This window comes from Pongo pygmaeus, chromosome 6 (genome assembly GCF_028885625.2).
Source record: "Pongo pygmaeus isolate AG05252 chromosome 6, NHGRI_mPonPyg2-v2.0_pri, whole genome shotgun sequence".
Taxonomy (NCBI): Eukaryota; Metazoa; Chordata; class Mammalia; order Primates; family Hominidae; genus Pongo; species Pongo pygmaeus.
The window spans coordinates 25,224,753-25,236,870 of NC_072379.2; the positions used below are offsets into that span (position 1 = coordinate 25,224,753).

The 12,118-nt window shown below is 39.7% G+C and overlaps 1 protein-coding gene across 1 annotated transcript; it reads left to right on the forward strand.

The window, feature by feature from the left end:
* Positions 1–1,840: 1,840 nt before the first annotated feature.
* Positions 1,841–11,586, forward strand: LOC129041472 (putative zinc finger protein 735). Its single transcript, XM_054497042.1, has 7 exons — positions 1,841–1,981; positions 2,127–2,308; positions 2,435–2,534; positions 4,921–5,047; positions 5,525–5,620; positions 10,526–11,270; positions 11,352–11,586. Exons 1-7 carry the CDS (start codon positions 1,841–1,843, stop codon positions 11,584–11,586), a joined length of 1,626 nt encoding a protein of 541 aa, XP_054353017.1.
* The last annotated feature ends 532 nt before the right edge of the window (positions 11,587–12,118 follow it).

Below are 12,118 nucleotides of genomic sequence, written 5' to 3' on the forward strand. Positions count from 1 at the left end.
TTTTTTAAAAAATTATCACACTGAATAATATTCAAGACTTTAAACTTTTACTATAATACACTAGTATTTTAATAGACTGGCCAGCTTTTTTATCCTTTAAGGAGAGGTGATTGGTAAAGTTATTTATTTCAAAAATTCAGGATTTTTCACTCTTGCTTTAATAGAGAAGAATAACTTCCAGAACACCTCCCTCATGCAGACTTTAAGTAAACCACAAAGAGGATCTCTCCTTAAATTTGTTTCTTCTTTTTTTTTTTTTTTTTTTGAGACAGAGTTTCACTCCTGTTGCCCAGGCTGGAGTGCAATGATGCAATCTCTGCTCACTGCAACTTCCGCCTCCTGGGTTCAAGCGATTCTCCTGACTCAGCCTCCCAAGTAGCTGGGATTACAGGTGCCTGCCACCACGTCTGGCTAATTTTTTGTATTTTTAGTAGAGATGAGGTTTCACTATGTTGGCCAGGCTAATCTTGAACTCCTGGCCTCAGGTGATCCACCTGACTCGGCCTTCCAAAGTTCTGGGATTACAGGCATGAGCCACAGTGCCTGGAAGTTTTATTTTTATTTTTATTTCTTAATTTTACATTTGCCATGAAGGTTCCATGGAGAAATTCATGTAGAATGGCCTCTCCCAGCTCTGATGCAGCAACAATAGGTCACATGTTTTCACATAAACACTAGGAATGCAGGGATAGGGTCAACCGAATTGAAAGTTGAATTACATCAATAATAGTTGTTTCTAAAAAAAAAAAAAAAAAAACGCAAATAATGACAATACAAAATGAGTATCCTTTGAAATATAATTATACCTGTCCAAATACAAAGCCCTTGCTTCATTGAAACATACAAATAAATTATTTAATTGTTTTGACTTTAGATTAGTCTCTATATTAGATATTCTTGTTTAATGTAAAGTTTTAAAATTTTAGTGCCTTTGTACTTTCTCATGGAAATTCTCCGATGTTTATTTAGTCTTGATTTTTAAATACTTCCTCACATTTATTGCATTTGAAAAGTTTCCCTGTGGAAGAATTCCGTATGAATTCTGGTTATTTCTAAGGTTTATATTTTAAATCAAACTCTTTCTACATCCATTACATGTATAGTGTTTCTCTAGTATGAATTATCTGATGTTGAGTAAAGTGTGAACAATAAAGGCTTTGCCACTTTTTTACACTGTATTTAAAATAGCACATAGAAAGCAAATCTGTTTTATTCATCAAGACAAATTAATAATCTGTTTTCCATTTTAAAGAAAGTGTGACGGTCTTTTTTCCAGCTAGTCGCCATCAGTTATATAGACAGATCAGGGTCCCTGAGTGTTGGAAAAGGGATCCTGTGCCCACTCAGATATCTAAGAAGGTTCTGGTTGGGATTCATTCATTTAACACAGAAATATTAAGCACTTCATTTTGTGTGGTTACTTTTCTAGAACCTTGGCATAATTCAATGACTACAGCATACAGATCTCTGGGCCTCAATTCTGTTCGAGGATTTAGACACTCCTTGGGGGAAATACAAAGACCATGGTTGGGAAGAGGCAGAAAGAACCCTGGGCCTCATGCCTCTTATGATTCCCATGAGAAGGCTGGGGTCTGGGTGTTCTGCAGAATAAAAGGAGTCAAAGAGAGCTGCGGATGGGCCTCAGGCCCCCTACCAAGGAGAGAGGAGGCTGGAGCTCCCAGCCAGCCCTTGACAGACCCATCTCCATTACAGTCACATCCCAGCTCTGCCTGTCCCCCTCTATCCCACGTCTAAGGGGCCCAGAACTGGAGTTATAATGAGCAGCCTGCTTCTCATAACCCTCCTTCTGTGGGTGCCATAGACAGGCCTGGGGGGCAGCATGGCTTCCGGTAGTGGAGGGCACCAGTTAAAGATGCTAAGTTCCCCTCTCTGCCTTGGGCTTCTCAGCCTGCGCCATTGTGCTCTGCCTGGCTGTGACCCCTGTGGCCAGCGCCTCCTCAAAGCTCCTGGAGAGCAGCAGGTGAAGAAAGACTCAGCCAGCACAAGGCAAAGGCCTGGGTTCAGTGGGTGGAGGCTTTGAGGAGGCGGAACGGGCGCCTGGGTGGAAAGTGGTTGCCAGGTGTGAGTGGCACCGTGGGGCCAGTGCCCGGTTTTGCTGCCCCCAGTTCCTGAAGATGGTGGCTGGAGCCACCTGGGTGCAGCGGTTGATGTGGCACCTGCAGCGGCAGAACCAACACCCAACCGTGGGGACACTGCAGGAAGCCGGCATGGAGATGTCTATCACCTCTGTCCCCAGGCCCCAGTTTCTGGCCAGCTTTGGCCAAAGCAAGAGGTTGGACTTTGGAGGGTGAGTGTGAGTGTGTGAGCTCATGTCCAGCCCCCCAGTGCTTGGCACAACAAGGTGACACCCTCTAGTGTCACCACTGCCCCCCCCTGCTTTCCTACCTGGCGAGCTAATGGGTCTCCCCTCCAGGGGTGCTGAACGCAAGGAGGAGGGTAGCGGGCCAATGTCCCAGGGCTGTGGGGCCCCTGGCTGTCGAGGTCAGGTGGAACGTGGTGGGTCTTCGAGAAGGGTTTGTGGGGTCAGCCGGGGAAGGGTGTGCCAACCCCAACCTGCAGGGGTACCATGGTACCCATAATGCAGTGCCTACAGTACGCGGCCGGGCTAAGCGCTCCGTGAGCCACCTGCTCCTCACATGTGCTCCAGGCTCCAGGCAGTAAGCAGAGAGCAGTGGCCTGGTGGGTGGCTGCCGGGCACCTGCCCCCTGGGGACAGCCAATTCCTAGGGGGACCAAGGCATCCTCATCCCTAGCCTGGCAGCTTTGCAGGAAGGCTGTTGCCTGATAAGTGAAAGGGGAGGGTCTGGGGAGGGGCAGTGGCCCAGCCAACTTGAGTGATTTCCAAGTGAATGAACTGGGGTCCCGCTGCCTCTGGCTCAGGCTTGTGGCGGAATCTGCCTGGACCTCAGGGGTTCCAGGCTGCCAGCTGCCTGTCCAGGCTCTGGGCGCCTCCTCCAGACCTCAGATTCCTCAGCTGTGTGAGAGGACTGATAGGGCATGATATGGCAGGGGTGTTTCAGGATTGGGCCAGATGATCCCCTGTAATCTCTTATTACCCTCTTCCTCCCCTCCACTTTCCTGCACCCCGCCTCCATTTTTTTTTTTTTTTTTTTTTTTGCCTATTCTGAGTTTGTCATGAGACTTTGTGGAATGTCTCTGGTGGGGAGGTGGGAAAGGTGAAACCCTTACCCTTGGCTTCAGGATTCCTCCCAGGCACCCCCTCCTCTTAGGTTTTTTTAAAGCACAGACCTAGCACCATTTCCTGTACCTCAGAGAGCTACAGAGAACTTCATGTGTTTCCAAAACCAGAACAGTTTGATGCTGACTCCAGACCCTTATCTCACCCCAAAACCCAAATGCCTTGGGGCAGCCAGCTTCAGACAGGAGTGAATTTGATGCTCATTCTCTGGGATTGACCCAAGGCTTATATAATGGAGCACATCTGCCCCCGTGTTTTGGGGGAGTCAACGGTAGTGACCCAGAACTGTGAGCACCATTCCCCACACAGAGCACAGGGAACGCAGCCCTCTCCAGCAGGCTGGGCTGGCCGTGGCCTGATGCACATCAGTCCTGAGGCAAGAGACCCAAGGCAGGGAGTGTCTCTTGTGCACCCCCTTTCACAGTGCAGCCATTTAACTGAGGGTGGTGGCCTCCGTGGGTCCTCCAGCCTTCAGAGTGGGATTGTTACCCTGGGCCACCAAGGGAAATGGAAGCACAGGGCCAGTGGGTGGCAAAGTTAAAGACTCTGTGATTGGGAAATATCACCTTAGACCCAGCATGGCCCGTTCGGGACATAGCGCCTCTTGGGCTCCATCCATGGGCTGTTCTTTCCATGGGGCACTTTGGTTGCAGTCAGCACCCTGTGGGGTGGGGGTGGAGCACCAGGAGGAGCAAGTGTTATGGGATCCACAGGGGGAAGGAGGGGATATTCCCCCTTTGCCCCACCGTGGGCACAAAAGCTTTGTTCTCTGATGTGTGTGGGCATCAGGGCCTGTGTGGGTATGGGTGGGGTTGCCTCTTTTCTTGATCAAGAAAGATCCATTCTTGGGTCTCCTGGGAGGCTTATGGGCCCTACATGTACCTGGGAGCTGAGTGGAGTGTGTCAGGGCTCTGCAGGACTCTCCCATGCTGCCTCCTCTCCGAAATCTCCTGAAACAAAATCTCACAAGATCTTTAGTTTATTGCACATACAAAGACTTGAGAGGTATCTTCCAACTCATCATGACTGTTCTATCTGAGAAATATACACAACTTATTCTATATGATGTAAATATAGCACTCAAAAATAGACATGTCCAGCCAGGCGCAGTAGCTCATGCCTGCCATCCCAGCACTTTGGGAGGCTGAGGTGGGTGGATCACCTGAGGTGAGGAGTGCAAGACCTGCCAGGTCCACATGGAGAAACCCCATCTCTACTAAAAATACAAAAATTAGCCAGTCATGGTGGCTCATGCCTGTAGTCCCAGCTACTCAGGAGGCTGAGGCAGGAGAATCGATTAAACTCGGAAGGTGGAGGTTGCACTGAGCCAAGATCATACCACTGCACTCCAGCCTGGGCAACAGAGTGAGACTTGGTCTCAAAAAAAAAAAAGAAGAAAAGAAAAACAGAAAAGAAAAAGACATGTCCATGTTGATGCCCTTAATTTTATAATGTATCATCCAGAAAAGTATCAAATCTACAGTGGTATTGTGGATCTTATGCTATCCTCTTTTCTCAGAGTTAGAGAATACTTCAGTGTTAAAAATTATCTTATTGAATAATTTTAGTCAGTCTTATAAGTGAGAACCACTTCTTTTTACTCTCTTTTTTAACTTGAGTCAAATAAAAATCTCTGCCTATGGCCATGTGGTAAGTGCTTGTGTGTTCATGAGTGGTTTTGTTTGTTTGTTTGTTTTCCAGGGACTGTTGACATTCAGAGACATAGCTATAGAATTCTCTCTGGAGGAATGGCAATGCCTGGATTGTGCTCAGCAGAATTTATATAGAGATGCGATATTAGAGAACTACAGAAACCTGGTCTCCCTGGGTGAGGATAACTTCAATACATAATTCCTAATATATTTCTTTTCTCTTTTCTAAGATGTTTTTGGTAATTTCTGCTTTGCATGAATGAATTTTAGACCTCCAATTTTAAGAAAATCTTGGGGATTCATTGCTGTAGAACAAATTCTTCAAGATGTTTTATCTTGACCAGAACTTTTGCCTTTCCTGAGCTTATGTATCTTTTGCTCTAGGTTAGTGGGAATTCTAAAAATGCCATGGCATAAAATATCGTTGCACACACATTAGAATTCGGTTGCTGCCACCAATTTTTGATTCAGTAGTACTGAGTAGTGAAATTAAGGACCTACAAATTTAAAATATTTTCTGAATATTTAGAAAGTTCTATTATGGATCAATATTAATTTTCTAGAATTTTCTATTATATCCTCTAAGCATAATACTAATTTGGCAATTAAAGAATTCAGCATGATCTATGTTACTTTTTTTCTTAATAAAACAGGTATTGCTGTCTCTAAGCCAGACTTGATCACCTGTCTGGGGCAAAATAAAGAGTCCCAGCATATAAAGAGAAATGAGATGGTAGCCAAACACCCAGGTAGGTGAGAGTGAATGAAGCAGATCAGACAGATGAGAGGTACACAAATCAAGGAGGCAGCCAGTCTTTAAAATGTGGTCTGGGGAGCTGTGCTTTGATGAGAAGAGTTTCTGAGAAGCTCAAGTCATTTTTTTCTTTTGCTTCTACATAGGGACACCTCCTGCCTCATGTGGTTAAATTCTCTAAGGATTCTACTTTTGCTTCAATAATCTTTATTCAAGTTCACAGTGTGAGCCAAAGTTTTCTTTAAAGGTTATCAAGGACTGCACAAACTGACTGCTTTGCCATTGCTTTTGGGGACACACTAATATCTGCATATTTTTGAAAAACTCTAAACCATTAAATTTTTTTTTTGCATCATGTCTAAAATGTGTGAGAATAGTAGTTTCTCTTTCATTGGTGGTCATCCATTTTTCTGCACATGCCATTCTGTTTTTATTACTATAGCCTTGAAATATATTTTAAAGTTTTTACAAATTTTTTAAAAATTTTTTAATTTTTTATATGTATTTATTTATTTAGAGGTTTGGTTATCCCCCCACTTGCTGTGGGGGGATATGCAAGCAGGGTACCTTTTATGTCTTCATTTTACTGTGTTGCATATTTTAGATATAGACTCATAAATGGTATTGCTGTATTATATAATAATTTCATTTTAAATTATTTAAAGAACATTTATGATATTTTTATGATGGCTGTATCTTTTTTCTCATAAAAAACAACTTACATAGGTTTCAATTTCTTTACATCATCAACAGTTGGTGTTTTAAAAAAATTTATAGTGGCCATCCTAATTGATGTAAGGTAATTTTGTTTTGTATTGTGATTATGTTTTGCATTTTTCTATAAATTATTAATTTTGTGCAACCTTTCAAATACTTCTTCCCATTTGTATATCTTTTTTATTAAAATTTAGTTTAATCATTTTTCCATTTCTCTCTTTCTTTCTTTTTTTTTTTTTTTGAGACGGAGTTTGGCTCTTGTTTCCCAGGCAACAAGAGCAATGGTGTGATTTCAGCTCACAGCAACCTCTGCCTCCTGGATTCAAATGATTCTCCTGCCTCAGCCTCCTGAGTAGCTGGGATCAGGGATGTGCCACCACACCCAGCTAATTTTGTATTTATAGTAGGGATGGGTTTCGCCATGTTGGTCAAGCTGATCTCGAATTCCTGACCTCAGGTGATCTGCCCACCTCAGCCTCCCAAAGTTCTGGGATCACATGTGTGAGCCACCACACCCAGCTCATTTGTCCATTTCTAAATCAGGTAATTCAATTATTGTTGTCTACTTCTAGGAGTAGTTTATATATTCTCAATATTAAGTCTTATCACATGTGATTTTCAAATATTGTCACCGATTTCTTGGGCAACACTGTCACTCTATTAAATGTTTTATTTGATTGCAGAAATTTTGAAGTTTAGCCCAATTAAATTTTTCTGTTCTCCTCTTTGTTGCTCATGCATTTGATGGCATATCTAAGAAAATGTGCCAAGACCAATGTCATGTCTTTGCACTATACACTTTTTCTAAGAGTTTCTTAGTTTTTTTTTTAGTCTAAGTACTTTGTTTAAAATATTTTTTGTATGTGATGCAATTAAACCATTCAACTTCATTTTTTCAATGTAGATGTCCAGTTTTCAACATTATCTGTTGAAGGGATTATATTTTCTCCATTGTCTGCTCATGGCAACCTTGAGGCAGATTATTTGGTCATACACAGAAGAGTTCATTGCTGGGCTTTCTATTTTGCTCTATCATGTCTTTATCTGTCTTTTTGTGAATACCACATAGTTACTGTTACTGCAGCTTTTTATTATGTTTTGAAATTATGAAGTATAGTGCCTCTGTGTTTTTCATGTGTGTTTCTCTAGATTTGGTTCATAATAAAATTTAAAAATTTTAAACAATAGTTCAGGAATAAATGTACTTTTGGAATTTTGACACAGATTATATTAAATTTGTTCACCACTGTGGGTTATATTGACATCCTAACAAATTAAGTCATCACTTAAATATGTTGGCCCTTGAGAAAAAATACTAAATTAATTTAAATTATTTGACCCTGTGCAAGAATACAGTGAAGGGTGTGTTTATTTCCATGTATTTTTGATTTGCCAGTATTACTTTTTTTCTTTTTAGTTTTATTCAGTTTGGGTTAGAAAACATATACTGTATGATTTTACTCTTCTTCTTATTTTTTTTTTTTAACTCAGAGTTTCTCAATCTGTTTCCCAGAGTGTAGTGCAGTAGCACAGTCTTGGCTCACTGCAGCCTCAACCTGTTGGACTCAAGTAATCCTTTCACCTTGGCCTACTGAGTGGCCGGCAGTACAGGCATACCCCACAATGCTCAGCTAATTTTTAATTATTTGTAGAGACAGGGTCTCACTGTGTTCCCAAGGCTAATATCAAACTTCTTGCCCCAAGTGATTCTTCCACCTTGACCTCCCAAACTGCTGGGATTACACCTGTGAGCCACTGCACCTGGCTGATCTTTTGAAATTTACCAAGACTTATGTGTTCTAACAGAATGCACCAGGTGCAAATAAGAATATTGTGTATCCACTTACTTTTGACTGGAGAGTTCTGTACATGTCTGTTTAGCCTATTTGGTTTGTGATATGGTGTAGATGCCCTCCAAATCGCATGTTGAAATGTAATCTCCACTGTTGGATGTGGGGCCTAATGAGAGCTGTTTGCATCATGGAGACAAATCCTTCATGAATGACTTGGCACAATCCCCTTGGTAATCATAGAGTTCTCACTCCATTAATTCACATGAGAGCTGGTTACTTAAAGGAACCTGGCTCCTCCACCTCACACTCACATCATCTTTCACCATGTGACATGTTTGGTTCTTCTTTGCCTTCCACTATAATTGTAAGCTTCCTCATATCCTCACCAGAAGCAGATGCTGCCATATACTTCTTGTGCAGTCTACTGAACTGTGAATCAAAAAAACTTTTTCTTTATGAATTACCCAGTCTGAGATTATTTTCTATAGCAATGCAAAATAAATTCATGCACAATATAATATTCTTCAGGTTTTCAGTTTTTTTCATTGATTTTTTGTTTAAATTTTTTATTTATTATTGAAAAGGAGGTCTTAATGTTTATAATTTTGTGTTGCTATTTTATTTCTTGCTTCATTTCTGTCAATATTTGCTTTATATGTTTTGAAGCCCTAATGTTATATATGCATATACATATAGATAGGCATAATAATTATAGATTCCTAGTAAATGGACTCATTTTACCATTATATAATATCAATCTTTGTCTCATGCTAGTAATTGACTCATTTGCTTTTGTGTGTCTATAAAGATTTTTTTGTTGTGCTACATTGGAGATTCTGTAAAACATCTTAAATGTTACAACAGTATATTTTAAACTGGTAAAAAAATGACTTCAGTTGCATAGAAAAATTTGTCCTCATTATATCTACCCTATACTTCTTATTGATGTTGCTAATTATATCTTTTTATGTTTTGATTATTTTTATGCTTATATTTTTCAAATTTTAAAAAATAACTAAAAATATTTTCTGCATCATCACAATAATGCCACAGAATTTTACTTTTTGTATATGCATATGTTTTTCAGAAAGTTATGTATTTTCATATGATTACATATATTTTTCATCATGTTATTTTAAGTGGAAGGACCTCTTTTCAGCATTTTATTTAGGGCACATGCAATGATTATATGCTTTTCCAGCATTTATTCATTATGGAAGAGTTTTATTTTTCTTTATGTTGTAGTACATTTTTTCTTGTTTTATTATTCTCACCATGAAAATTTTTTTCAGCCTTTGACCATTTTACACAGTTCTTTTCTGACCTGCAAGGTTTCTGTTTACAAATTCACTGATTGTCTCAGAGGACTACGCTTATAAATAATAACTCATTTTTATCTTGCAGCTCCCAAGATTATCTTCTGGTTTGTGACTTTTGAAACTTTGCTTAAATTTGTGTTGTGAATCTTTTTGTGTATATCCTAGTTTGTTGGTTTAGCTTCTTCATTTTTTACATACTTTTTTCTTACTTTTAAATTTTTTCAGTTATTCTTTTTTACCTCCACATTGTTTATTTTTATTATTGCAAGTTTTGTTGGTATTCTTATTTTTCTGATTTTATTTAGGTGTCTGGTTTTCCATTTTTCTCATAGAGCATAATATGGATTATCTTAAATTTTAAAAATCAAGATATACATCTTTATTTTTATAGTTGCTTTTACAAAATTTTCGATTTTTTTGATTGGACCATGTTGTCCTCATGTTTTCTATACATTGTAATCTTTATTTGAGATTTAGACACTAACATAAAACTACCTTTCATGATCTTTATAATGCAGCTCCTTCCTGTCATAGCATGACACCAATTGTCTTTGATAGAGATTCTGGGATTCTCACAAACATGTTCTCAGGATGTGTTTTGTCTGCAATTTGTATTTATTTTTCAATTAAAAGACTTCTTCATATTTCTTCTTAATGGTCAGTAACTACATTCTACACCTATCTTCTGCCCATCATACTGCAGTCTTTCTGCGGTTGTAACATTCACTTTTGAGCTCAGAAGACTTAAAGTTGTTATTAAAGGCACCATGTTCTTCTACTGGGCATGAGGAAGGGCTGTGTTGGGTAAATGTAGCAGACTTTTCTCTATATACAGCTCTGGGCATTGTGCTCACATGATGCACACACTTACTTTATTTATAAATTTCCAACAAAGGTATTTTGATCACTATGATTTTGTTACATTTATACATCTATGAAGGAATTATGGCCTGTGGTATTTTGATATGGCATTTTGCTAATGTACCTTGTATAATTTTATATATTTCATGTGTAGAATACATTTATATGAGTCCAGAAAGTGGAGTAACTTGTGCTTTTTATGTCTTTCAGTTACACGTTCCCATTTCACCCAAGACCTTCAGCCAGAGCAGGGCATCAAAGATTCACTCCAAAAAGTAATACCAAGAACATATGGAAAATGTGGACATGAGAAATTACAATTTAAAAAATGCTGTAAAAGTGTGGGTGAATGTGAGGTGCACAAAGGAGGTTATAATGAAGTTAACCAATGTTTGTCAACTACCCAAAACAAAATATTTCAGACTCATAAATATGTCAAAGTCTTTGGTAAATTTTCAAATTCCAATAGACATAAAACAAGATATACTGGAAAGAAACATTTCAAATGTAAAAAATATAGCAAATCATTTTGCATGCTTTCACACCTAAATCAACATCAGGTAATTCATACTAGGGAGAAGTCCTGCAAATGCAAAGAATGTGGCAAATCCTTTAACTGCTCCTCAAACCATACTACACATAAAATAATTCATACTGGAGAGAAACCATATAGATGTGAGGAATGTGGCAAAGCCTTTAGCTGGTCCGCAAACCTTACTAGACATAAGAGAACTCATACTGGAGAGAAACCCTACACATGTGAAGAATGTGGCCAAGCCTTTAGGCGCTCCTCAGCACTTACTAACCACAAGAGAATTCATACTGGACAGAGACCCTACAAATGTGAACAGTGTGGCAAAGCCTTTAGCGTATCCTCAACCCTCACTGACCACAAGATAATTCATACTGGAGAGAAACCCTGCAGATGTGAGGAATGTGGCAAAGCCTTTAGCTGGTCCTCAAACCTTACTGGACGTAAGAGAATTCATACTAGAGAGAAACCCTATGCATGTGAAGAATGTGGCCAAGCCTTTAGCTTATCCTTGAACCTGACTAGACATAAGAGAATTCATACTGGAGAGAATCCCTACACATGTGAAGAATGTGGCAAAGCCTTTAACTGCTCCTCAACCCTTATGCAACATAAGAGAATTCATACTGGAGAGAAACCCTACAAATGTGAAGAATGTGACCAAGCTTTTAAGTGGCATTCAAGTCTTGCTGAACATAAGATAATTCACACTGGAGAGAAACCCTACAAATGTGAATAATGTGGCAAAGTCCACCCTCAGGCCTTATAATACATAAAATAATTTATACTAGAAAAAAACCCTACAAGTGTAGAGAATGTGGCCAAGCCTTTAACCAGTTCCAAACCTTAATTGAAGGTAAGAGAATTCATATTGGACAAAAATTTTATAAATGTAAAAAAATGTAACAGCCTTTAACCAACCCTCAAACCTTAATGAACCTAGGAGAATTTATTTTAAAAAAACTTTTTTGAGTTGGAGTCTCCCTGTGTCACCCAGGCTGGAGTGCAGTGGCATGATCTCAGCTCACTGTAACCTCTGCCTTCCTGGTTCAAGCGATTCTCCTGCCTCAGCCTCCTGAATAGCTGGGATTTCAGGCATGTGCCACCACACTGGCTGATTTTTGTATTTTTAGTAGAGATAGAGTTTCACCATGTTGGCCAGGCTGGTCTTGAACTCCTGACCTCAGGTGATCCACCTTTGTCAGCCTCCCAAAACCTAAGAGAATTTATATTAGAGAGACCCTAGAAACATAAAAAAAAGTGACAAAACC

Excerpts from the sequence above, each read along its gene's own strand:
- LOC129041472 (XM_054497042.1), top strand. The coding sequence starts at position 1,841 with ATGGCTTCCGGTAGTGGAGGGCACCAGTTAAAGATGCTAAGTTCCCCT. Across the intron at positions 5,048-5,524 it reads CAGAAACCTGGTCTCCCTGG|GTATTGCTGTCTCTAAGCCA; the intron begins GTGAGGATAACT and ends TTAATAAAACAG. Across the intron at positions 11,271-11,351 it reads TGTGGCAAAGCCTTTAGCTG|CTTATCCTTGAACCTGACTA; the intron begins GTCCTCAAACCT and ends CCAAGCCTTTAG.